The following is a 26216-nucleotide window of genomic DNA, read 5'->3' on the forward strand; positions in this document are numbered from 1 at the left end:
TTAATTTAAAAAATAAACTAATAATAATAATCACACTCCCTGTCCACTTACCTTTAAGCAAAGGTAACTGGACAGAGAGATGAAGCCTGCAAAAACGTCCCATCTCCTTCCAAAGAGCAGATGAGAGGGAAGGCATTGAGAACATGCATTACTCCCGGCCACCACAAGAGGGCACCAGTTCCCCTAGCCTCTCATCTCACAGAAGAAGGCCGAAAAGCCGGGGCCTCAATTTATGGATGGCGTGGAAGTCCGTGCACTCGGGAAAGAAGGTGGGGGCACAAAAGGGACAGGACACCTCCTGCAGGGCACCCCAGGCGCCAGGTTGCTAATTCTAGTCGCAAATTCGACCTGGCGCCCGGGGCCTGCACTAAATTATTCTATTGGGGGTACTAAAGAAGTGAGGCAAACTATCCATGTTGGGGTTTTTACGCCCTTGGTCTCCTTGTGCAGATATAATTCCTGCAAAGGTTTGGGTGACGTCCAAACAACCTAAGGTCTCCCCTATCCCTGTTCAGGAAATTGAATTACTTAGGTCTAATTTTAATTCTGACCAGAGTCGTCCTTCCTCTGGACAAATTTCAGGAACCACAGGCCGTGATTCACTAACTGCTGTCACAGACAGTTCTCTTTCCTGCCTTGCAGACAGGTTCTGTGTATGGTGGTATCCCCCTTCAAGGGCAAGGGTCTTCCAATCAGTCTGTGTCCCTTGGGGGGGCTTCCTCTCAGAGAAGACCAGTTGTCCCAAGGACTGATCTACCATCCTGCTTTAGTCGCTGATTTTAATGGCTTCGCTACTGAAAGCCAGGTACTGAGGGATAGAGGTTTGACTGGATCAGTGATCCCTACTATAGTGAAGGCGAGGAAGTCTCCTTCCAGCAAGATATATTATTGTACGTGGAAAGCGTACATTTCTTGGTGTGAGATGATTGGCACTCATCCTCGCTACTTTTCTGTGACTCAGATCTTTGCCTTTGTTCAACAGGGCGTTGAGCAGAAGTTGGCCTTGAGTACCATCAAGGGCCAGATGTCTGCCTCTATCTTTTTTTTCGTGACCCACTAGCCATGCACTCTTTAGTTCGTACCTTCATTTGGGGGTTCGACATGTGGCTTCACCTGTACGGTCTATTTTGCCACCATGGGATTTAAACTTGGTGCTCTCGGTTCTCCGGAAATCTCCATTTGAGAATATTCGGGAGATTCCCTGGCCTTCGTTGTCCCAGAAAGTGGTATTCTTGGTGGATATTACATCGGCTCGCACAGTACTGGATTTGGCGTCATTATCCTGTTGTAGTCCCCATTTGGTGGTCCATAGAGATAAGGTGGTTCTTCGCCCCTGCCCGTCATTCCTGCCCAAAGTGATCTCTGACTTCCATTTAAATGAGGACATTGTGTTGCCTTCCTTGTGTCCCAAGCCAGCTCATCCCAAGAAATTTGCTTTGCATACCTTGGGTGAGGTTTGTGCAATTCAGGTGTAATTCAGGTGTATCTGGCAGCTACAGAGTCCTTTCGGAGGTCAGGCTGCTTCTTCGGCTACCATCTCAAGATGGATCAGACAGACGGTGACTCAGGCTTATTCTATTAAAGGTCCGGTTCCTATTTTCCCTGTCACGGCACATTCTACTTGGGCGCTTTGTACTTATTGGGCCTTCCATCATCATGCGTCAGTTTCTCGAGTTTGCAAGGTGGCCACTTGGTCGTCGGTGCATAATTTCAAATAATTCTACAAAGTAGATACTTTGGCATCTGCAAATGCTTCTTTTTGCCGCAAGGTTTTGCAGGCTGCTGTTTGAGAGGGGCTGTTCCCTCTTGAGGGTTGTTTTTCTTTTAATTTTTTTATTTTCAGATGGAGCTCCTGTGACCCGGTTAAAGCTTCTGTGTGTCCTGGTTAGGGCTCTTATGTTTAGCCTTGGGTTATTTTCCCCACCCCTCATTTTTCCTTTTGGCACTGCTTTTGGATGTCCTAGTAGTTGTTTATGGAGCGCTGTTCATCGACGGACACAGCACCCACCCCTCTAAGGAGTTTTGGTACTTCCAATATGGCTTGCTACTAAACTGATTGCCTAAAGCAGAGAGGGGGGTAAATACCAGCTGAGGATGGCCTATTGGTGTAGCCAGGTGTTTTTTTGTTCTGCCTGGTCCTACTTCTGGAGGAGGCAATATAACCCAGAAGTTATTTATGGTGCCCTGTGTCCATCGATTAACTCAGAGAAATAGATTTTACGGCAAGTACAAAAATCCAATTTTTTTTCTGCACTTGCAGCATTTGTAATTCGAACAACATGGGCTAAGATGCATGTATTAAACTTATTATTATTATTATTGTTATTATTATTTATTTATTTTTTTAACATATTTTTTCTTTTGTATAATCGGTAAAGACCACCGTTCTTTAATGTTAAAACACAAAGTCAAAATTTTTGCATTGTTTTATATTTAGTAATATGATTAAGCTTTCAGTGGATTTGAACAATTTTTAATTCCCTAATCAAACCATTTTTGTTAATGGGTTGGTTTAAAACAAACAGCATTTTCTTCCTGAATAAAGAATGCTTAACTTCTAACCCTAGATTATTTGCAGAAATTAAAAAGGACGATAGATGATTTAAAAAAATCACTTTCATTTCTGAGGTTGTTAATTATAGATGTAATACAATTTGAAACCTCCAGAAATTACTTAATTGGCCTATGATGTATTTAAATTCTACACACTCATTTGTATTTTTGTCCCTTTTTCATATAGATATTGCATTACTTTGAGTAGGTTTTAAATAAAATCTACATTTATTGCTTGTATTAAGCCGGCTACATATTTCCTTAAGTGTACTATGTGCACCCCTGATAATGTATAGTAAAGTTCAGGATAGCCTTATAGGATTAGGTTAGCGGTTAACCCTTAAAGGTTAACCTTTTTGTTTTTAAATAACAAACATGCTTATACTTACCTGCTCTGTGTAGTCGTTTTGCACAGAGCAGCCCCAATCCTCTTCTTCTGGGGTCCCCCCCCCCCAGCAATCCAGGCCCTCCATTTGGTGCCCACACAGTCGCTTTCCCTGGGGGCACCCATGTGGGCTCCCTCCTGAGTCCCACTACTGCTTCCGTTGGCACAGACAGCTGGACTCTACCTCACCCCCCAGCTCCTGTCACTAGATTTGATTGACAGCAGCAAAAGCGAATAGCTCCTGCTGCTATCAATCTGTCCAATGAGGAGAGCGTCAGTGGCTGGAGCAGCTGCGTTTGTGCACATAGCTGTATCAGATTGGGCTCAGGTAAAAAACAAAGGGGGGAGGGGGTCTGGGGGGAGCTGCAGCACGGAAGGTTTTTCGCCTCCACTTTCCATTTTATTATAGGCCTGCTTATTTCACTCTCTTCATAGCTGTTTAATAACACTGCTTGATTACTTCTGCCTTACTTCCTGGACAGACTTGGGCCCCGTTCACACTGGGGCGATCCGACTTGCCGGGGGGCCAAATAGGTTGCTGCTCGCACCGCGACCTCGGAGCGGCCGGCATGGACTTCATAACATTGAAGTCTATGCAGGTCGCTCCGGGTCGCCCCAAAGAAGCTCCGGACCCTTTTTCTAAGTCGGAGCGACTTGTGTCGCTTCTATTAGAACGGGTCCATAGCTTCTCTATGGCAAGCGACCTGTCAGGCGACCAGGTCGCCTGACGGGTCGCCCCATGTGAACGGGGACTTAAGGTCATGACACAGAAAGGAGTTTACCAGCTGATCTCATAGCACACACCCTGCATTATCTACCCTCAGCTGGTCAATTCCTTCCTGTGTCATGGCATATTCTGTCTAGGAAGTAAGGCAGAAGTAGTCAAGCGGTGTTTTTATACAGCTATCAAAAGAGCAGTGTTGGTTTTGGCAGCAAATTGGGATTTGTTTTAGTCCCATTTTATTCTTCTGCAATTGTTTTTGTCATATTTAGTCGACTAATATATTTTAGTCTACTAAAATTCCCTACATTTTAGTCGACAGGCTTACCTGTAGATACTGTAAATATCTGCTAAAATTGCACAGTTTAGGAGATATTGATAGTGCATGCAGCCGATGACGTCATCAGCTCATGCGCTCTGAGGGAACGGCCGACTGTGCCATTGCTTCAGAGCCCTGTGCCATAACTGGAGGCTCCCGCATGCGCACAGGAGTGACGAAATCGCGGCTTTGGCCACTCACATCGCCGGAGCTGTCAAACTCAGAAGAAACACTGGGGAAGATGTCGGGCGTCTCAGGAGTGAGTGGGTGCCACTGGAAGGCATTGTTTTAAGGTGAGCATTTCATTATAAGCTAGTATGCAATGCATACTAGCTCGTTATGCCTTTCTTGCAGTGTTTTTTTTTTTTTTTTTTAATCGGGGGTTTACAACCTCTAAAGTGTCAGTTCCCTGCCTTTTAGGTTAACTTTCTGGCTTCAGTAATTTAAGATTTAAGTTCTCAATATATGGATGAGGGCTTTCACACTGCATTTTTCTTTTGAGTCGGAAATTATTGAATCCATGGAGTGAACAGAACAGCCTTTCAATGTTTCACAAGTCAACAAATGACAGCCCACATATTTTTGTCTTTACAGGTTTACTTCAACCAGCAGACTGTGACTACTTTTATGGCCTACAGGCCAAGTTTGTAGAGAACATTGTGACTGCTGGACACTGTTCTCCAAGTGGACAGAGTTACTAGGATGTACTGTATATAAAGTAGATGCACTTAAGAAAACCCCAGGGAGTTTAATGAGAAAGCATTTGCCTTTTTATGGAGAATTCTTAGCTCAGTTCTTTGCACACTGCCATGCTATATGTATCAGCCATTTTCTTTTCTAGTCCTTTGTATTGTAAACAGGCTCTTACAGTTATGTGCATTGACTTGTCACATATTTATCAAAGCAAACCTAAAAGCATAACTGTAGGAAAATGCTGTAGGCAGCTTCTCAGAGGTAGGCAAACAGTAAAAGAAATGTAAGGCTTCAATAGGTGCCGCTTGAGGGGAAAAAACCTCCCTCCTATATGAGAACTAGAGAGAGCAAATGGCGATAGAATGTTTGACCACTTATGCGGTAATTAAATCCACTTTTTGATTTACACCTAAAGGTAAGCCTATAACAAGGCTTACCTGAGAGTACATTAAATATCTCCTGAATGTGCACCTTTTAGGAGGTATTTACTGTAGTAGCAGCTGGTGACATCTCCGGTAAAAGCACTCTGAATACACTGTGGCGCCCATTCAGAGCTCTGTGCCATGGTTGTGACTCCTATGTGCATGCACGGTAGTGATGTCACAGCGGCTCGGGCCGGCTGTTCAAATGGCTGAAACCTGTGAATCTGGTGAAGATGAAAGCCCCAGCAGCGGTGAAAGCATGCAGCTGGAGGGCTTTGTTTTAAGGCAAGTCTGTCATAATGTGCTAGTATGCACCTCATAACCGCATATTATGACCGCACAGTGGCTAAGTTGTTAGCACTTCCACTTAGCAAACAATAAGGCTGTTGGTTTGAATCCTATCCATGGCATTACCTGCCTGGAGTTTGCTTGTCCTCCCTGTGCAGTTTTCCTTCTGGTACTCCAGTTGCCTCCCACACTCCAAAGACATGCTGGTCAGTTAATTGGCTCCTGTCTAAATTGGTGCTAATATTTGTATGAAAGTCAGTTGGGGTGTTTAGATTGTAAGCTTGCTGAGGACAGGAACTATGTGAATGTACAATATATATGTAAAAGTGCTGCGTAAATTGACAGCGCAATATAAGTACCTGTAATAGAAAAAATTATCCTGCAGGGGCCCAATTATTATTTTTTTTTTTTTTTTTTTTTTTTTTTTGCGGTTATAAAAGCTTTAAAGCTCACTGAAAGGAAGTTTTATGAATACGATTTTCCCTTAATGTTTAACCATTGGTAGACCTCTGCTGGTCCTTCCTACTATGGTCAGAGCCATAATCAGTTAGTGGTTCCCAACCTCCAAGGAACCCACAGGTCATGTTTTGAGAATTTCTCATAAATTAAAATGGCTGTCCTAAATTCTTAGCAATTGACATTGCTCTCACCTAGCACAGGTGCTTTAAATCAATCTGAAAACATGACTTGTTGGGGGCCCCAACAGCCTTAAAAATCTGTATGGTGGTACATTTGCAAGGAGACATTAATGAAGTGAAACTCGGATTTGGGAATTCAAGTGTTTTACGATTTTTCATTTAGGCACAATGTGACCCCTCCCAACTGTCATATACACTTGGGTCTTTTTGGTCAGGATACCTTTTTATTGAAATTGTCATACTGGATATGTTTCCTAGCTTATTGCAATATAATTTTAATAACTTTTCTGACCTTTCCATTTGCTATCAGGCACCTACCTTTTTTACTATTATTTTTATTAATTTATAACAGTCACTTAAGATTGCCTGATGACTTCTAGATATTTTAGTTTGGGTCTAAATTGTCCCTTAGACCAACTTGATTTAGCACTGATGGCATACAAACCAACCACCTGAGACAAAACTGTCAATAGATTGTAAGGTTAGAGGCTTCAAGATCTCCAACAATCTATAGCAAAATTTTTGGCCCAGATTACCTCATAACCCCAATGAAACCGAAGATAAACCATCCTTCCTAAATAATTAAAATGGATAAATAAAAAATAAATGGTGTTCGTGCTTTCACAGTTGTATCATTACTCATTATGTGCAAGAAACTGCTTTCAAAGCTATCGTGCGATAATCTGATCTCGTCCGAAATTATCCCAAGGGACAAACGTGAACATTTCTCTCATACCATATCAATCGTGTGATTTTCGTTTAATCAGTACAGTTTTTGTCAAAAAAATACAATACAATACAAATACATTACATCACTTCCGAATTTTTATACTGTTTTATGAGAATTTTCGTACTTTAGTAACCTATTGGTTTTCGATATGGAGACTAGCATGCAAAATAAAAAAATCCTTAATTCAGCAGAAAGTTGTAACCAAAGTACCCAGAAACAAAACACATCTACTTCCCTAAAGCACTAGGAGTTCCCCTTTCCAGGCTTTGGGTTTTGGTCATAATGAAGTCATGATGAAGTGTGCAGTGGGTGGCCACAAAATTAAAAAAAAAAAATCTACAGGTGTATGCCGATATTTACCTTCATCGAAACCAGTTATGTATTGTTGGTTAAAAAGATACACATTTAACTGTTAAATAGTACCTCACTTTGTAGGGCTGATCGCTGGTACTTCCCACCATGGCACGCGCCATAGATGTCTAGCAATAGTTTAACAACATTCAGACTGGGAGAGGAATGCATCACTTCTGGCCTATCCAGCTTTATTACATTGCGCGGTGCTGCGAGTCTCACAGATGGCACCTGCTGGTTGGAGGAGAGTGCCCAGAGGGTTTTACGTCATCTACCATGACTTTGTGGAGCCTTTTTGAAGAATCTGGAAAATTAGGGTTTGATTTTTGAACGTGCTCCTATCAAGCAGTGTTGTGTGGTTTTACTTTTCCCAAGCTTTGTGTTGCTTTTCCATCATACAAACTGGTGCGTTTGCCTCCAAGTTGTGTCCTAAAGTAAACTCAGAAGGATCTCCAGTCCAGTTTAACCAATTTTTCCATGAAGGCATACTGCATTTGTCTAAAGCCCCGTACACGCACAACGATTATCGGCCAACCGATCGTCCGTCTTTTGTCCAGAGTGGTGTTTTGTTGGTTGGAATGTGCCTAGACTGCACACGAATTTTCTCGCCCAACAAAAATCTACTTCAGAAGTGATGTCATGTGTTGGTTTGATTTCTTTGTGTTCTTTCTTCTCTGAGCATGCCCAGACTTGCTCATAAGATTTTTCCCTGTCGAAATCTGTACTGACTGCACGAAAATCGGCCGTGTTGTGACGGCCAACAAAAATTTTGTAGTGTGCACACCAGATTTTTTTCGGGCGAAAAGTTGGAATCGGTTGTCGGAAGCATCATACTAACAAGCCGAAAATCGGCAGATCGGACGGTGGATGAAAATTCCCTGCCAATTTTCGACGCGTGTGTACGGGGCTTAAGGGCTCTTTCACACGGGCGTTCCGTATGTCCGTTTTTCATCCCATCCGTTTGCGGATGAAAAACGGACATAATGTATCTCTATGTAAATACGGATGTCAGAGGATGATCATCCTCTGACATCCGTTTTTTGTCAGTTCAGTTCAGTTCAGTTCAGTTTTTTTGAACGGAGGAGAACCCTATTTTTTCTTCCTTTCAAAAAACGGAACTGAAGCAAAAACGGATGTCAGTGGTGTCATCCGCAGACATCTGTTTTTACATAGACATGCATTATGTCAGATTTTCATCTGCAAACGGATGGGATGAAAAACGGACATACGGACCGGATGACACAAGTGTCATCCGTGTCCGTTACAAAAAAAAAAAGACCTGATCGGGCAAAAAAAAAAGGAACGCCCGTGTGAAAGAGCCCTAAGTATCGGGTTTAGAAGAGCTGCTAACCTGAATGTAGCAGTTCTCCCACACTCAGAAGCTGAAAGACAAAACTGTCAATAGATTAGAGATTTTGAATGCTCTAACTTTAGAATCTATAGCATCTTTTTTGGACCAGTTTTCCTCATAAGTCGCCCCCATCCCAGTTATAAATATCTCTACTTGTGTACAGTCTCATTTTGTAATATTTAACATACTCCATAGGTTCTCATTTGTGATTGCCAACATGCTCCCTGTAGGACTGCACAGTGGCTTCTATTTATGGGATGGATGATTTAAGAATTTTTTTTTTTTCGCTTTTATTTATTTTTTGCTCATTCTGTGTTCTTATAGAATAATTTATTTTTGCTTTTTAAATGCTTTAAAATTGGATAATAAAGCTTTTTCCTTACTAATCTTTGATCATTTCCCCTACAGGTGTACCCCGGATTGATGGTGACAGCTGGCCTTATTCATTGGATTTTAAATATGCTAAACATCACAGTCCACATCAGAGATGTATGTGTGTTTCTCGCACCAGTTTTCAGCGGCCTTACATCAATTTCCACCTTCCTGCTCACCCGAGAACTGTGGAACCAGGGAGCAGGGCTTCTAGCCGCCTGCTTCATTGCTATAGTGCCAGGCTACATATCCCGATCAGTAGCTGGATCTTTTGACAATGAAGGCATTGCTATTTTTGCACTGCAGTTTACATATTATTTGTGGGTAAGTAATTGGATTTTCCTCTTCCCTGTAGCCTTTCTCCACGCTCTGGCAGAGAAACAATAACTACCTTTATGAACTGCATAAATTGTCTGCACGTTCATCTGCATTTTCCTCACACACCACTGGCTTTTTAACATACCCCGTCACAATTTTAAGGAATGAATAGAAATACTGCTGGTTTTCAGAGGAATTTTTGTGTAAAGCCATTTTTTGCCTTTTTTTTTTTTTTTTTTTTTTTTTAACACGTTACTGTCAGCCAAAATCTATTTCAAAATTCTACCAACTCTCCTGAGCTGCCTTAAGCAATGTTCAAGCTTTCACCCTCAGATTTGTGATATTCTTGCTTTTATATAGTTTACAGACAGGCTCTTCTAAATGCAAATTACTGTTAGCAAAGTTTCATCTCTGGAAAAGACATCTCTGTTTGGTAGGCACAGCATGCCATGCTAGTCTACCAGATCATTAATGAAGATGCTGCCGTTATTGGTTGTAACTAAAGTATTTCTATAAATGTTTATTAAATGGCGTCCTGCTTGGAACTTGATAAATTTACTATGACTATTAGTTACTGCACATTAATGTTTTTAAATGAATATAGCATGAATGATGTTGGGAAGTATGTTTTATGTTCTGTTAGGCTTTAGTTTGCAGAAAGCATAGTTTTAATTTAAAATGCATCAAGGAAACTGTCATTTATGTAGGAATTGCTTTTTTGTACTAGTCGACCCTACTCTAGTCCAGCCTTTCTCAACCTTTTCAACACAGAGGAACCCTTAAAATAACATTCCAGTGTCAGGGAACCCCTGCAAAAAAAATACTAATTACAACTTTTGATACAGTAATGTGATTGTCAATGGGAAGAATGCTCCTTACAGATGCAGTCACTGGAAATAATTACCCTCTTACAGATAGCAAAAAGATCAATGCTGTCAGTAAGAACTTATCTGAGAGGCAGAAATTGCTCCTTACTCAAGGAACCCCTAGCAACCTCTGGAGGAACCTTAGGGTTCTATGAAACCCTGGTTGAGAAACCTTGCTCTATTCTAAGTATATGTGAAGCCAAGACTAACTTTGTGTTTTTTGCTTTTAACAAAAAAAAAGCAACCATTGTGCGCCATATAGCAACGTCTTCAAGCAGCTTTATTATTCCACACAGTCACTGTATGGGAACCGTGACCCACACTGTGTTTGTGGGCTTCCATCAATATACGGCTTCCTACAGTCTTGAACATATATACCAGGTTTTCCCAGCTGCCCCATACAAAGCTAGCCGACACCTTAGCTTGTACTGGAATCTATTGAACAGTCACACAGGATTTAATACAGCATGGACCTCCCCCTCCTGATCAGATTACCACACACAGGTCAGGGATTGCCTGATTACATTATCCTATGCAGATGAAATTGTATACAGAAATAGAACTAACCTGAACTAATTATCTAGCTATCTAGACAGAAACAATGTGAGGTTATTAACATTTAACAATGGAACAGGCAGACTTAACACAATCCACATCCCACCTCAATAGACAGACAATAGGGAGAGCCTGCCATCGACAGTCTGTCTGTCTCCTACATTGAAGTACATGGAATACACCTCTAAAGCATTGCTTTGATTATTAAGGGTCACAGACTTCATGGCAACAGGCTATAGGTCTCAGTGTAAAGTGGGATCAAATCTTCATATTTCTTGAGAGATATCGTTGATTAAATATTACTCTCCCATTTGAAGTTATCCAAACCATATTAGTGTCCATTAAGTATCTGTCACATAGTGTCTGTCTTTCACTCCCTGTGGCAGTGAGTACCGCCAGTCACATCGCAAACCCTGCCGGGATCCTTGCACTGTGCCATATTTTGGCCTTAATTACATCGTAGTGTTTGGACTGGATTTGTGCTGTGACCATTTGGATCAATGAAGTTGCTGGAAGATGTTAGTATTTATTGTGCAGTGATTCTTTTGAACACATCGACTGAGTATGGATGAGCTTCTAGGCTGCCATCTATCCATATCTTGGGTGGGAGCTTGAGATCTGTGTAATTTTTTCGGGTTTTTGTTGCTGTCTGTATTCCAGATTGGTAGATTCATCTTCTATTAACATGATCTGCAAAACCAGTTGTTGCTCTTAAAAATCTTTATACACATAGGAAAAGCCACAGTGTACAAAAACGCAATAAAATTAGTTTACACGTTTCAGCCTACAAGGCCTTCATCATAACGACTAAGGCCTTATAGACTGGGACGCGCCAACTAATTTTATTGTGTTTTTGTACATTGTGGCCTTTCTAATTAATATGAAGATTTCTAAGAGAAAAAATATGACGCATTTTACGACTTTGTAATAGCTAGGATATCTGTGAAGAATAGTCACTGGAAAGGATAACTCATGACTGTAGTTCCCCATAGACCAAAGTTGTTTATTTTTAACAGTAGCAACTGGGCAGAAAATGGATGAAATCAACCCTGTGCTTCCTACCCCAGGATCATTTTGTTTCTTCATGAGCCTAGAACGCCTATGGGGCATTCAGGGTGGCAGAGGGGTTGTAGCAGAGAAGTGTTGGGATTGTAAATTCTCAATTTTCTCCTGCTGATAACACACCCAGAAGTGCTCAGCTCTGAGTACTTCTGGGTTTAAAGTTGTCAAAATCCCAGGCCGATGCCAGGTATGTAAGCAAATCCGGGCTCGTCTCCAGTCCAGTGCTTGTACCAGTGACAAGGGTCTAATAGACCCCTGATGTCACCATTAAAGTGTTGCTAAACCCAGGACCCTGCTTTCACTAGATTTGGTCTCCCAACAGTACACAGAAGATGAAAAGCAATTATTTTAGTAAATCTAAACTGCTAAATGCCTTTTCTCATCAGCAGTTTATATTAGTTTTGTGACTTCGATCAGTGTCTGGTTAAAGCTTGTAGGAGGAGTTTTCATTCTACTCTGGCTGTTCCATGGGGCTGCAGGACCCCTGCAACTTAATTGGTCCTAAGCTGATAACATGCACCCTCCCAAGGAAAAAAAAAAACTCTTTAGCAATACACAACAAATTGAGCATGTTCAGAATGCCCCCAAGGCTCTGTTCTATCAGAAGATGGATGGGGGACTGTGGAAGAAGGGGAGGATCAGAATGTAAAAATGTAAAACCTTTTTTCCTTGCACATTAAATTGATCGGTGGTAACTTTTTTTACGCATCGGCTGTTTATAATTCTGGTATCTGTTTTTTTGCCATTTTGTGCATACAGTAATGTCCAAGATGACTCTTATGTCCAAACATTTGTGACCATCACACCTCTGAGCTTGTTGGATATCCCTTTTCAAAACCATGGTCTTTTTATAAGGAGCTGGAATTGCCGTTGACACGGAGGGACGGCTTTGCACAGGTGGTTGGAGTGCCTGTCTAAGAATCTGTGGATACCCAAAAGAGGCACTGCTTCATACCCCTCAATCCTCCTCCATCTGAAATCAGGGGCTGACTACAAGAGAGCCCACCTCCACGCCGTCTTACCATCACTACCAGATACTTAGTCACACAATGATGGTGTAATGCAGATAATTTAAATTTTAATCAGCCTGCACAACACCTGCAGGCGATCTGCATGTCCCCTTGCCTGGACTGCCCCTATCTCTATGCTTAAGCCTGTAAGGTGAAACGCATTCGACGAAGTGGCTTAAAGATGGAGACTCTGTGTCTGATCCTGGGTGAATAAAACTTCATTACGTGCGGCATCCTTGGGGTGTGAAAATTTGTGTCTATTTATCAAAGGTGTTTAAAGTATACCTAAAGGCAAAACTTTATTTTTTTTATTTTTTTTTTTTTTTCGCTTTGGAGAGAATAGAGATCGATTAGAACGCCTGTCAGTTTTTATTGCGGTCTGTGCCCCCCTTAAGGGGATTTATCCACTCTTTGTCCTGTTTACCATTATCATTGAAAGTGAAAGTAAAAGAAAATCCCAAATTTTGGGTTGTATCCAGAAAAGAATTGGAAGGGACACTAGTTCTGGTGACAATATGGGGGGGGGGGGTTTCCCTAGGAACTCCCTGAAGAGAAGTATGGGGTTCCCCCCCCCCCCATAAATACTTCTCTAGGTGGATGCAGCATCGGTCCGATGCTTCATCTGTCCCCGGTACCTCTGCACTGAGAACCGATCGCTCGATTCTGATAGCTCCCCAAGCAGATAGCTGCTGACTGCAGTCAGCAGCTCTCCGCTCTGCCTCCTCCTCGCTCATTGGAGGGCTGAGCTGTGGAGGGGGGGAGGTAGTGGCCGGCTCAGGCTCTCAGTGGCTCAATGAGAGGCTGAGCCGGGTGTCTGTCCAGGTACCTGGCAGATCCCGACCTTGTTCTTTGTGATGACGCAGTGCCTGGACTGAAATCTGTGAGATTTGCAGCCAAACGAGCTTTGGCTGTACATCTCCTTTAATTTGCAGGGATTTCCTCACTTCCTGTTTGCTATGTTTGGACAGGAAATGAGGGAAAATCTCTACAATGGGGTAGAGATGGCGAAAATAATAATAATAATAATTTGACGGGTTTAACTCTCCCTGGCTCTGTCCAAAATGAGGGGAGAGAGTTTTTTTTTGCCTATGGCTCTACTTTAATAGGGTTGAGGATCAGGGCTTTGTGTAGGCCACTCAAGATTTTTCAAGCAAAATGTCCAACCATACCTTTGTTTCTACTGGTTCCATACATCTGTTGAATTAAGTTAAAATCTAGATCAAACCAATTGGTGGGTGATCATGAGTATCCCATTCCAGTATACAGTACACCTTTATTTACAGTATTTCCAATAAATGATCAGATTTTGAAATGAAGTTGCATGAGTTAACATGTCCAGTTTTGCAGGAAATGTTTTGGCCTCCCTTTGTGTCTGTGCTTACTTCTAGATACGCTTTCAGCACACACACTGAGCATAGTATGAATATGCCATATCTGATCTATCGTAAGAGGAAATGAGCAGGACCTGAATGCTGCATTAATGGCACAGATTAAATCTTTTGAAAAGGAAGCTGAATTTCGTGTTGTATTAATCATTTTACAGAGCAGCTAACACTTTCTAGTGCAAAGGAGTGATTTGCATATAAACATCCTTTTCTTTGTGGACATGTTTTTTTTTTTTTTTTTTTGAAGCAGTACTAAAACCAAAATGCAGCCCCCTCCCCCCCCCCCCCCCCTTCTTTTTTTTTTTTTTTTTTTTTTTTTAATCTACCAAACAGAACTATTGCAAGAGTTTTTCCGTAGGAAATGTCTGCTTATTTTCTAAATTTGCAGAGGGGAAGAACCTGTACTAGTGTAATGGTAAAAGCTGAACTCCAGGCCCGCAGCCATATAATCTAAAGCCCCGTACACACGCGTTGATAATTGGCCGTGAATTTTCGGCCAACGTCCGATCGGCCGATTTTCGGCTTGTTAGTATGATGCTTCCGACAACCGACTCCGACTTTTCGGCCAAAAAAAATCTGGTGTGCATGCTATAAAATTTTTGTTGGCTGTCAACACAACGGCCGATTTTCCGTCAGTCAGTACAGATTTCGGCAGACAAAAATCTGATGAGCAAGACTGGGCATGCTCAGAGAAGAAAAAACACACGGAAAGTAAACCAGCACAGGACATCACTTCTGAAGTAGGTTTTTGTTGGCCGAGAAAATTCGTGTGCAGTCTAGGCACATTCCAACCAACAAAACACCACTCTGGACAAAAGTCGGACGATCGGTCGGACGATAATCGTTGGGTGTGTACGAGGCATTAAACAAGTGCAGTTAAGCCTGGTACACACTTTCCGTTTTTTTTTTTTTTTCCCCTGTTCAACCCGCTGAAAAAAAACTCAGTTCGCAGCCACTCTACTAGCAATTCGATGTTAGCACAGCAATCTCCACTGCTGCGCTATTGTGTTCTGACAGGGGGCTGCCCCTTCCCCCTTCCAGAGCACTCTGGTCAGTGCTTTCAGCCCTTGGCAGAGAGTGCTGATCGGTATCAGGTTGGCTGCTTGTTTTCCAGCATGCTTGTCCAACAGAAGCCGGCCAGCTTTTCTCTGCCAGGTTGCCGTGCACACGTGGCGAATGTCAGGTGGTTTATATTGAACCGGCCGACGTCGCCCAGTATTCGGACCATGTGTATTATACGTAAGTGTGCTTGGAACTATTATACCCGTTTCTCTCCAAACAAAATCTCACCCGCTACATTTTTTGTATTGCAACCAAAACACACTGTTTTGTGTTACTTGTCATTGTTGTGAGCTGCAATGCTAGGTGCATTGTTAAGGTATGTTAGGTTACCTTTTAATATGAATGGCACTGTAGTGCACCAATGCATTTAATGTGCGTACTGCAATCCAGTGGTGTGAATTAGTTCTTAAAGTTTAAATCCATGTTTGGTGAGAACAAAGTCAATCCTTTCCTGGTCAGTTTCATAGATTTTCAAACTTGCTAATTTTTTTTATAGATTCCTGCTTTTAGTCTATGAATACACCATTTGATTTGAGTTTGTTTAGCTTTAGTAGAAATTCTACTCTTATTTGTGCCAGAATATCTTTAATGAGGAAATCTTGTAAGTAAAATCTCCTGTCACAGCAACATATCCTCATGGCATTCTGGGCTATTGTTTTGAAGGAATATTAATGCTTAAAAAATTAATAAAAATCCTTGAAATATGTTAATTTTTATTAAAAAGTTGACTGAATGTGTGAAAAGATTGAAAGCTAGTTTAGGGCTGTTACAGTGCATCCGGAAAGTATTTGCTTCGCTTCACTTTTTCCACATTTTGTTACAGCCTTTTTCCAAAAATTGATTCAATCCATTATTTTCCTAAAAATTCTATAAACAATACCCCGTAATGACAACATGAAAGAAGTTTTGTTTTAATAAATTTGCAAAGATTTCAAAATGAAAAAAATCACATGTACATAAGTATTCAAGCCTTTGCCATGACACTCAAAATTGAGCTCGGGTGCATCCTGTTTCCACTGATCATCCTTGATGTTTCTCCAACTTGGAGTCCACCTGTGGTAAAATCGGTTGATTGGACATGATTTGGAAAGGCACACACCTGTCTATATAAGGTCCCCAAGTTAACCGCGCATGTCAGAGCACAAACCAAGCCATGAAGTCCAAGGAATTGTCTGCAGACCCCTAAGACAGGATTGTATTGATACACAGATCTGGCGAAGGGTACAGAAAATGGTCTTCAGTATTGAAAGTCCCAATGAGCACAGTGGCCTCCATCTTCCATAAATGGATGAAGTTTAGAACCACCAGGACTCGTCCTAGAGCGGGCTGCCTGGCCAAGCTAAGCGATCGGGGGAAAAAGGCCTTACTCAGGGAGGGGACCAAGAACCCAATAGTCACTCTGACAACACTTCTGTGTTTCTGTGGAGAGAGGTGAACCTTCCATAAGATCATCCATCTCTGCACCAATCGGGCCTGTAGGGTAGAGTGGCCAGACAGAAGCCAATCCTCAGTAAAAGGCACATGACAGCCCACCTGGAGTTTGCCAAAAGGCAATCTGAAGGACTCAGACCATGCAAAACAAAATTCTCTGGTCTGATGAAACAGACTGGGCTTTTTGGCCTGAATAGCAAGCATCCTGTTCGGAGGAAACCAGATACCGCTAATCACTTGGCTAATACCATCCCTACAGTGAAGCATGGTGGTGGCAGCATCATGCTGTGGAGATGTTTTTCAGTGCAGGAGCTGGGAGACTAGTCAGGATTGAGGGAAAGATGAATGCAGCAATGTACAGAGACTTACTTGATGAAAACCTGCTCCAGAGCGCTCTGGACCTCAGACTGGGGCGAAGGTTCATCTTCCCACAGGACAACGACCCTAAGCACACAGCCAAGATAACAAAGATGTAGCTACAGGACAACTCTGTGAATGTCATGGAGTGCCCCAGCGAAAGCCCAGACTTGAACCCGATTGTATCTCTGGAGAGATCTGAAAATGGCTGTGCACTGATGCTCCCCATCCAACCTGATGGAGCTTGAGAGGTCCTGCAAAGAATAATGGGAGAAACTGCCCATAAATGGGTGTGCTAAGCTTGCAACATCATACTTTAAATAGACTTGAGGCTGTAATTGGTGCCAAAGGCAGTAAACTTATGTTCATAGATTTTTTTTTTTTTTAAATACATTTTGCAAAGATTTCAAATACACTTTTTTCACGTTGTCGTGGGGTATTGTTTGTAGAATTTTGAGAGAAGTATTGAATTTAATCCATTTTGGAATAAGGCTGTAACATATCAAAATGCGGATAAAGTGAAGCGCTGTGAATTCTTTCTGGATTCACTGTAGTGAATATAATTACCTGCACCAAAACGAGTAGCAACACTAGTTAGTGGAATGGCTGCTTCCATTAAAGCCTTCTTACAAAGGTATTTTGTTTCATGAGACTCTCCTTTTTAAAAGTATACTTTCTCTGCATTAATAATAGTCATATCTTTTTGCCTCTGGCTTTTGGAAGACCTTTTTTTCTGAGGCCATGCCTTTATACATCTGACTGCTTTGATATATCCATCAGGCCACACAGTTTGTAATGCATTTACATTCGTGTGTGCTATTCTCGGCTGAGTTAAGGGTTTTCATTTGCGGTGCAGGCAGGCTTAAACAGATAGCATTCTGAGTGGCACCTGGATGAGACTGCCTGCAGTCAATACGATTAAAAGCAAGCCTGTCTTGTAATATTACCAGTTTGCTGCTTTGGGGTCAGAAAATACATCTTAGGCCCACAATTTCAATTGAAGCCTGCAGAGACTTTGTGCCAGTCACAGGGATTAGACAATAATGCAATCATTGAAATGTAAGTTTCTGGTAAATCGTGTTGTAGGAACAAAACCGATTACAAGTATGTGTGTATATATAAGGGACATGTATTGCAGGAACTAGCACAGCAGAATAAACTGCATTTATGCAGAAGTAACCGGAAATCAGCTTTGTAGTCAGGCAGACTACTTTTATAGGGCTTTGAAGGGGCCGTTCCACTGGGGAACCCGGGACTGCTGTAAACAGGCTGGCTGATATGGAGGAACATTCCCCCATCTCCTCTGCGATAAATGAAGCTGGAAGCCATGGGGGTTTTGTCACTGGGGTTTTGTCACTGTTTCAATGGGCCAGTACAGCCAGGGAAGCAGCCAATCAAAAATTATCATTGATTGGCTGCCTTGGAGGGCAGAGAATAGATCAGGGCTATAATAGAAAAATACTCTTTCCATAAAGAGCACCTACCACTGCCCAATAAATCTGCAGTGGTGTTCACCCCTTGTGATGACAATCAAGTTGATTGGACAAAAAACAGTGTGAAGGACCCCGTGCTCATGCGCAAATGCAAACGCACACCCAGGTCCTGCATTCAGGGACATTCACTATTTATTTGTCCTGTTCTACAACAGTAAGTGATAGAAAGTGACACTGGAGACAACCAGGCATTCCCTCACATTAGAGGGATTTCCTCTCAATTTTCTGGATATGGGACAGGATGTGAAGGAAAATCTCAATGAGACGCAGATGGCAAAAACAAACCTTGTAAGGGTTAAAAAGTTTTGCCTACATTACCATTAGTTTAGTGTGACTGCCAGGTTACAGGTATTTTCTGAATGGGCAGCAGTTGCTCGTTTCACTGTTTGCATTGTCACAGCTAGTTGATCTACTTCAGGCACAGGTAATATTTCAACAAGTTTAAAGTATATGTAAACGGAAAATCCCTTGCTGGTAAGTTGCTCCTGCACGTGCTGAGGGACCTTTCAAATACATGTTTGACCTGGTAATCCTGTCAGTATATGGCTTTCTGATCCTCAGGTGACAGCACTCTGTTGGTGTGTGTCAACGAGGCGTCATCATCATCATCCTAGAATGCACACTGCTGAGGATTACAGTCCAACACCTCCACCCCAATGCCCATCAGACCTGCCCAGTAATGTCCTCTGCCCAAGTAATTGATAGTAATATGGCTCCATTCAGAACTTTTTTTTTTTTTTTTTAACCTTCTCCGATTCCACAGCTGGGGTTAGAGACAACCCTGGTATCTAAAAGACACTGAATCTTGGAGAAGAAAGGCATCTCCAAAAATATATTTAAAAAAAAAGCCACATGGATCAAGCACAGATGAAAAGGCTTTAGGAGTTAGTTTACCCTTATCAGAAAACTGGGGATAAGCGGGGACTGCAGGTAAAAACAAACTGCAACTCTGATTAAGGTTGAATAATCTCCTTGCTATAGGTCTACTCTAGGCCATTTATGTACCTCCTTAATCCTGACTGGAATACTCCCAGGACATTGCTATCACAGGAGCAAGCTCTCCAATGCTGATCTTAGTGCTATCTCATTTGGGAGGAAAGAGTGCCTGTGAGGAAATTGGAATCAGAGAAAGAGCTTCCAGTAATGGCTCACTTGGCAACAATCTGGAAGTTTTGCAGTCAGTGCCATGAGGTGTGTAAATGGCCTACACCGGGGGTCTCTCTACTTTCTACATAAAGGACCAGTTTACGGTCTTCAGACTTTAGGGGTGGGCGGACTAGTGGCCCCTTGTTGGGTGTCAGTGGGCGGACTAGTGGCCCCTTGTTGGGGGTCAGTGGGCGGACTAGTGGCCCCTTGTTGGGGGTCAGTGGGCGGACTAGTGGCCCCTTGTTGGGGGTCAGTGGGCGGACTAGTGGCCCCTTGTTGGGGGTCAGTGGGCGGACTAGTGGCCCCTTGTTGGGGGTCAGTGGGCGGACTAGTGGCCCCTTGTTGGGGGTCAGTGGGCGGACTAGTGGCCCCTTGTTGGGGGTCAGTGGGCGGACTAGTGGCCCCTTGTTGGGGGTCTGTGGGCGGACTAGTGGCCCCTTGTTGGGGGTCTGTGGGCGGACTAGTGGCCCCTTGTTGGGGGTCTGTGGGCGGACTAGTGGCCCCTTGTTGGGGGTCTGTGGGGGGACTAGTGGCCCCTTGTTGGGGGTCTGTGGGGGGGACTAGTGGCCCCTTTTTGGGTGTCAGTGAATGATATGCCAAACGGGCAGGTTAAAGTCCACAGTAAAGGACTGCAGTTTGTAGACCAGTGGTTACTCCTATAGCAAGGGCATGATTCAATTTTAATCAAAGTTGCATTTTAATCTTATCAACAAATATCCCTTATCTGCATAGGCAGTTTTGTGGTAAAGATGAACTATTCTAGTAAATCAAGCATTTGTTTCATAATGGTTTTATACTTGATGGCTAAAATGAATGCCTAACATATATTCTCTTCAATCAAAATGCGTATGTATTCTTAAATCTTAGGGGCATATTTATAAAGCTGTGATTCTTGACACTTGCCAAACATTTTCTGCTAGTGATCTTTGAGCTGCTTGTGTTTTTTGATGACAGTGACTGATTCACCACTAGTGAATGTTTGGAGCAATTCTGATTCACTACTTTATACATATGTCTTCTAATGTCGTGTGGATATCCCCCATATGGCCAGTAATACAGCCTAAATCAACTCTTGCACTTTGCCTTTATACAGGAGCTTCCTATAACAAAGATTGATCACTGCTGCTCTGTCTGTGCAGGATGACTGGTCTTGTATCCGCCCCCTGCAGTATCAGCAGGTGGCCTGTAGAGGGTGGACCTACTGAGTCCCACCTATAGCTCTATATTTGCAGCATATGTTGAGCACAGTTATGATGTCACTTTTATAGGATCATATATGGGTTTGCAAATGCACTTAGTACAAATTAGGTTGATTATTTATTTATTTATTTTTTTAATGATTTTTGGCTGTTGAATGCATTTTTGTGCCTGGAGTTCAGCTTTTACTGAGCTTTACCAAAGTGTACAAAGCTGATTTCATATTTTGTCCGTCAGTTCAGGAAAGGTTTGTCTCGGCAAGACTTTTGCGATGCATTTTTTATTATCTTTAGTAGATTATATCTGTTGAACCGAATAATCTAAATATAATGTAGTTGGTTTAGCACATTGTACATGGATTTCTGTTTTTTGCTGGAAGTTTTTCTTTTTTCCTTTTTAGTCGGTTTTAACACTTGCATATTTTTATTAAAAATAGAGGCAGCTTCTATTGTATGTACTGCCATGGTATCAAGATTACAGAAAGCTTTTGATTTGTGGCATCGCAGATCACAACTCTTCAGTCTGGGAGTTTACAGTTTTTGCTCTCCACCAGCATATTTCTCATTCTTGTTACATAAACCGATGAGTCTAATTCTGATTCCCATTATGGCTAAAGATCTGCACTCTGATATACAGTAGAAAATGAAATTACCACAGGAAAATCACTGCATGCCTTTTACTGTATACAGTGGCTATAAAAAGTCTACACACCCCTGTTAAAATGTCAGGTTCCTGTGATGTTAAAAAAAAGAGACCAAGATACTTTCAGAACTTTTTGCACTTTTTAATGTGACTTATAAACTGTACAACTCGTTTGAACAGCAAACTGAAATCTTTTAGGTGGAGGGAAGTAAAAATAAAAAAACTAAAATATATTTGCATAAGTGTGCACACCCTTAAACTAATACTTTGTTGAAGCACCTTTTGGTTTTATTAACAGCACTCGCTCTTTTTGAATACAAGTCGATCAGCATGGCACATCTTGACTCGGCTATATTTGCCCACTCTTTGCAAGGGCATCTCCTGTGCAGAGCCCTCTTCAGATCACCCCACAGATTTTCAATCGGATCAGGTCTGGGCTCTGGCTGGGCCATTCCAAAACTTTAATCTCCTAGTGAAGCCATTCCTTTTTTGATTTGGATGTATGCTTTGGGTTGTTGTCATGCTGAAAGATGAAGTTCCTCTTTATGTTTAGCTTTTTAGCAGAAGCCTGAAGGATTTGTGCTAATATTGACTTGAGTTTAGAACAGTTTATAATTCCCCCTACCTTGACTATGGACCTTGTTCCAGCTGAAGATAAAACAGCCCAAAGCATGATTCTGCCACCACCATGCTTCACTGTGGGTATGGTGTTCTTTTGGTGATGTGCCGTGTTTTTGCCCCTAACATTTCTTTAGGAATCATGGCCAAAAAGTTCAACCTTGGTTTCATCTGACAAAACACATTTTCCCAAAAGCTTCTGGGAGACGTCAGATGTGTTTTTGCAAAATTTAGCTGGTCTTAAATGTTTTTTCCCTGTAAGAAAATGTTTCCGTCTTGCCATTCTACCCCATAGCCCAGACATATGAAGAATACGGAAGATTGCTGTCACATGTACCACACAGCCAGTACTTGCCATATATTCTTGCAGCTCCTTAAATGTTGCTGTAGGCCTTTTGGCAGCCTACCTGACCAGTTTTCTTTTTCATCAATTTTGTAGGGACATCCAGTTTTAGGTAATGTCACTGTTGTGCCATATTGTCTCTACTTGATGATGACTGTCTTCACTGTGTTCCATGATAGAGCGCAGGGGTCATAACTATGCAACCCAAAGTTCAGAGGTTAGGAGTAAGTAACACACAGGGTTCAGGGGTATGTAATGTTGAAAAGACACCTGGCTTTTCGTAAACCTGTCCATGAAAGGCATCAGTGTGTGTGTGTGTGTGTGTGTGTGTGTGTGTGTGTGTGTGTGTGTGTGTGTATATCATTTATACACAAACAGTAAACATTTGAAAAACTGGGGTGCGACTTTGATGTTGCATGACATTGGAAGTCGCAGGACAAGTCACAGAAGTGTGATGGAGCCTAAACCTTTAGCCCCCTCTTCACATTGTGCGATTTGACAGGTCAAATTGCATGACAAATCGCAGCCTATTGCCGACAATGGCACCGCCCCAATCAGTGCGACGCCGCAAAGTCAGATTTCCAAAAGTAGTTTCTGCACTGTGACTTCAGGGGTGACCTCAATAGACAACTGTGCATGAACCCGCACATAAGTCATCCCTGAAGTAGGTCTGAAATGCAGCTTTGAAATCGTGCGAGTTTTCAATTTTCAAAGCCGCGTTCATTGTGAACAAGGCCCTAACGCTGAAAATTCAAAAGGGAAAGACCAACTTAGCTACACATTTTAAAAGAGGTCATTTAATAACCATATCAAAACAATACTAGACCAATTCTCTCACTTGCTCGCTCTCACATCAGGAGATAGCCATACGTATGTATGAAAAAAAATGTATTGTTTTCTAGTGATTTTGTAAAATTAAATCGAACTGCAAAATAAAGAAACTTTATGGTGCAACTTCAAAAAGTGTTTTAATTGCTAGAAGGTGTGTAGACAGTGAACTGAAGAACATAAAATATCATTATATGAAAGTTCAAATGCTTTTTGATATGATCTTTAGCAAAACATGAAATGTTAAATGACATTTTCAACATCTTTCAGTGATGTGAAGATAATAGATCTGTCATGGCTGGTCCCCTCTTCTACATCCCCGGTTCTACCTATTTTTAATGACTGTGAAATGGTTTTCAACCTGCTGTTACTCTCAGGATCTTGATTGTGGCTTCATCAGGCAGCAGATAAGAATCAGCAAACTCCCTTCCAGCGGAGATGTAAATTAGCCCATTATTGCTTATAACTGAGCAATCCCACGTTCGGACTTGGAGCCCTGATACCAAGAACCAAGTGAGCAGGAAATCTGATCTTGATCTCTATCGGCAGCATACATAAGACATCAGGCAGTCTAAATAATATAATTCTTCCATTACCTGAAAAGGTAACCTAGTATCCATTTCATTACTCTATAGGTTTCAAAAATTGATGTCTCTTTGATGGGATTGCTTGTATATTGTCATATGGAGTAGGGCTGCAACAAACGATTATTTTCATAATCGATTAGTTGGCCAACCATGGCTTCGATTAATCAGATAATAACCTTTTAAGCTGGATACACACTATACAATTTTCATTAGATTCTTTCCTTTAGATTTACCAAAACCAGATAATGAGGTCAAACCTAAACACTTTAAATTTGTATGCAGTCAGGCCGGCCCTTGCACTACATAGTTGAAGGTAAATCTAAAGGAAATCTAACAAAAGTTGTATAGTGTGTATCCAGCTTAAGGCTCCTTTCACACGGGCGGTATGCTCGATTTACTTTGTTTTGCTCAGCAGGGATCGATCTGCCGATCCCCGCTGAGCAGGCGGGAGAGAGCTCCGTCTCTGCTCTGTGTGCAGGGACAGACCTGTCAGATCCCTGCTCTCCTCTATGGGAGATCAGATGAGAGTGGACCGCCTGTCCGTTTTCATCTGATCTGATCCTCCAGACGGATGGAAAATGGGGTTTCTAGCCGTCTGGATTTCACAGACCGAATCGGATAGCGGGTGTCAGCGGACATCTGCTGCTCCATAGGGATGCATGGAGCGTCCAATCCGGTCCGCCTGAAAAACAGACAGGCGGACCGGATCGGAAAGCCTGTGTAAAAGGGGCCTAAAAAAAAGTGTGGTGTGTAATTTAGCAAATATGTAAACTAACTTAGCAAATATGTATTAAAAAAAATAATAATAATTTATTCCTTAGCGCCGATTCACACTACCGCGACGCTACTTCCCGGGGCGACCTCCGAGATCGCGGTGCGAGCAGCGCGCCGCGACCTCGGAGCGGCCGCCACGGACTTCATAACATTGAAGTCTATGGCGGTCGCCTCCTGGTCGCCCCAAAGAAGCTCCGGACCCTTTTTCTAGGTCGGAGCGACTTGTGTCGCTCCTATTTAGAACGGGTCCGCAGCTTCCCTATGGGAGGCGACCTGTGAGGCGACCAGGACGCCTCACAGGTCGCCCTAGTGTGAACCGAGGCTAAAATAAATAAACTATATGGTTAGAGCAAAATCTCCAATCCACTGAGAATAACTAAAAGTATATACAGTATATCTCTTCTGTCTGAGGTTGAACCTGGTAAATATGATCAGACTCGGAGATCAACTTTTTTAATAAAAGAAAAAAAAGAAATGTAACACGGTTTTGCCAATTTTCTAACAGAACTGTAATTCTGTATGACAGACTCCCTTGTCATAGGCAGGCAGCTTGAAAAAAGATCCCTGCGTCTGCTGTCACTTATGCTGGCCATACAAAAACAATGTCTTACTCCCAAAAAAAATGTTCCTTCTTAAGAACATTTATACAATTTTCTAATCATTAGTGGGGTCAAATTGACGTTCATTTTCGACCACAGTGATGGGAAAATTTGAAGGAGCAGAATAGAAAACTTATTGGTCAAAGGAATTTTCAGTGTGTGTCGTTTTCGCTCAGAAATTACATTCATTTTAAAACAATGTTAAAGTGAAGTTTTCAAACATCCTTTCATTTAGCGAATGTGCAAAGATTTTTCTTATGAATATTCTCGTCCGAAAAGCGATAGGTTGTATGGCCAGCATAAGGCTCGGTTCACGCCTTGCAGTTTGCTTTTGATTCATTTCTGCAGTGCTTTTTGTGTTGTGTTTTTGCGCACACGATTTGGGTATTGCATTTTTTATGCTTTTTTTTTTTTTTTGCCCAATTTGTTGTTGGGTAGAGCTGCACGATTCTGGCCAAAATAAGAATCACGATTTTTTTTAGCTTGGAATAAAGTTCACGATTCTCTGTGTAACAAAAAAAATTGGGATAACTTTACTGTTACGTTTTTTTTTTTTATTCATTAAAGTCTATTAATTGCGTTTGAAAGACTGCTGCGCAAATAAAGTGTGACATAAAATATTACAACAATCGCCATTTTATTCTGTAGGGTCTCTGCTAAAAAAATATATAAAATGTTTGGGGGTTCTAAGTACTTTTCTAGCAAAAAAAAATGATTTTAACTTGCAAGCAACAAGTGTCAGAAAAAGGTCCAGTTTTTAAGAGGTTAAACTTCCTTTCTCCCTGGCAGAGGGAAGGAAAAGATACAATGTAATCATTTTGTTTATAGTTACTGGGAGACTTGTAGCCGGTTCACATTTGTGCGATGCGGGAAGGCTGCGAATCCGCAGCCTGTTCCCGCATCGCAAACGCACCCCCGGCAGTTCACACTGCCATATGCGATACGCTGGGGGTGTCAATGTAATCTTAACGACACCCCCAGTTTGATCGGATATCGCAGTGCGATCTTGCAGTTCGCACAGGATCGGATCGCACAAGTGTGAACCGCTGTGCGATCCGATCCTGATGCGGCTGCAAAAAAGGGTCATGTGCGAGTTTGCTGCGGGTGCAGTGCGAATTTA

General features: G+C 42.0%; 1 protein-coding gene across 1 annotated transcript in view; it reads left to right on the plus strand.

Moving 5' to 3' along the window:
* Positions 1 to 26216, plus strand: part of STT3B (STT3 oligosaccharyltransferase complex catalytic subunit B) — a 268786-nt gene that overhangs the window by 101885 nt on the left and 140685 nt on the right. The window contains exon 3 of the mRNA XM_082258272.1: positions 8860 to 9147. Coding sequence (XP_082114398.1) covers positions 8860 to 9147 — 288 coding nt within the window. The remainder of the gene's footprint in view (positions 1 to 8859; positions 9148 to 26216) is intronic.

This window comes from Pelophylax lessonae, assembly GCF_965119305.1.
Source record: "Pelophylax lessonae genome assembly, chromosome: 5".
NCBI classification, from domain to species: Eukaryota; Metazoa; Chordata; class Amphibia; order Anura; family Ranidae; genus Pelophylax; species Pelophylax lessonae.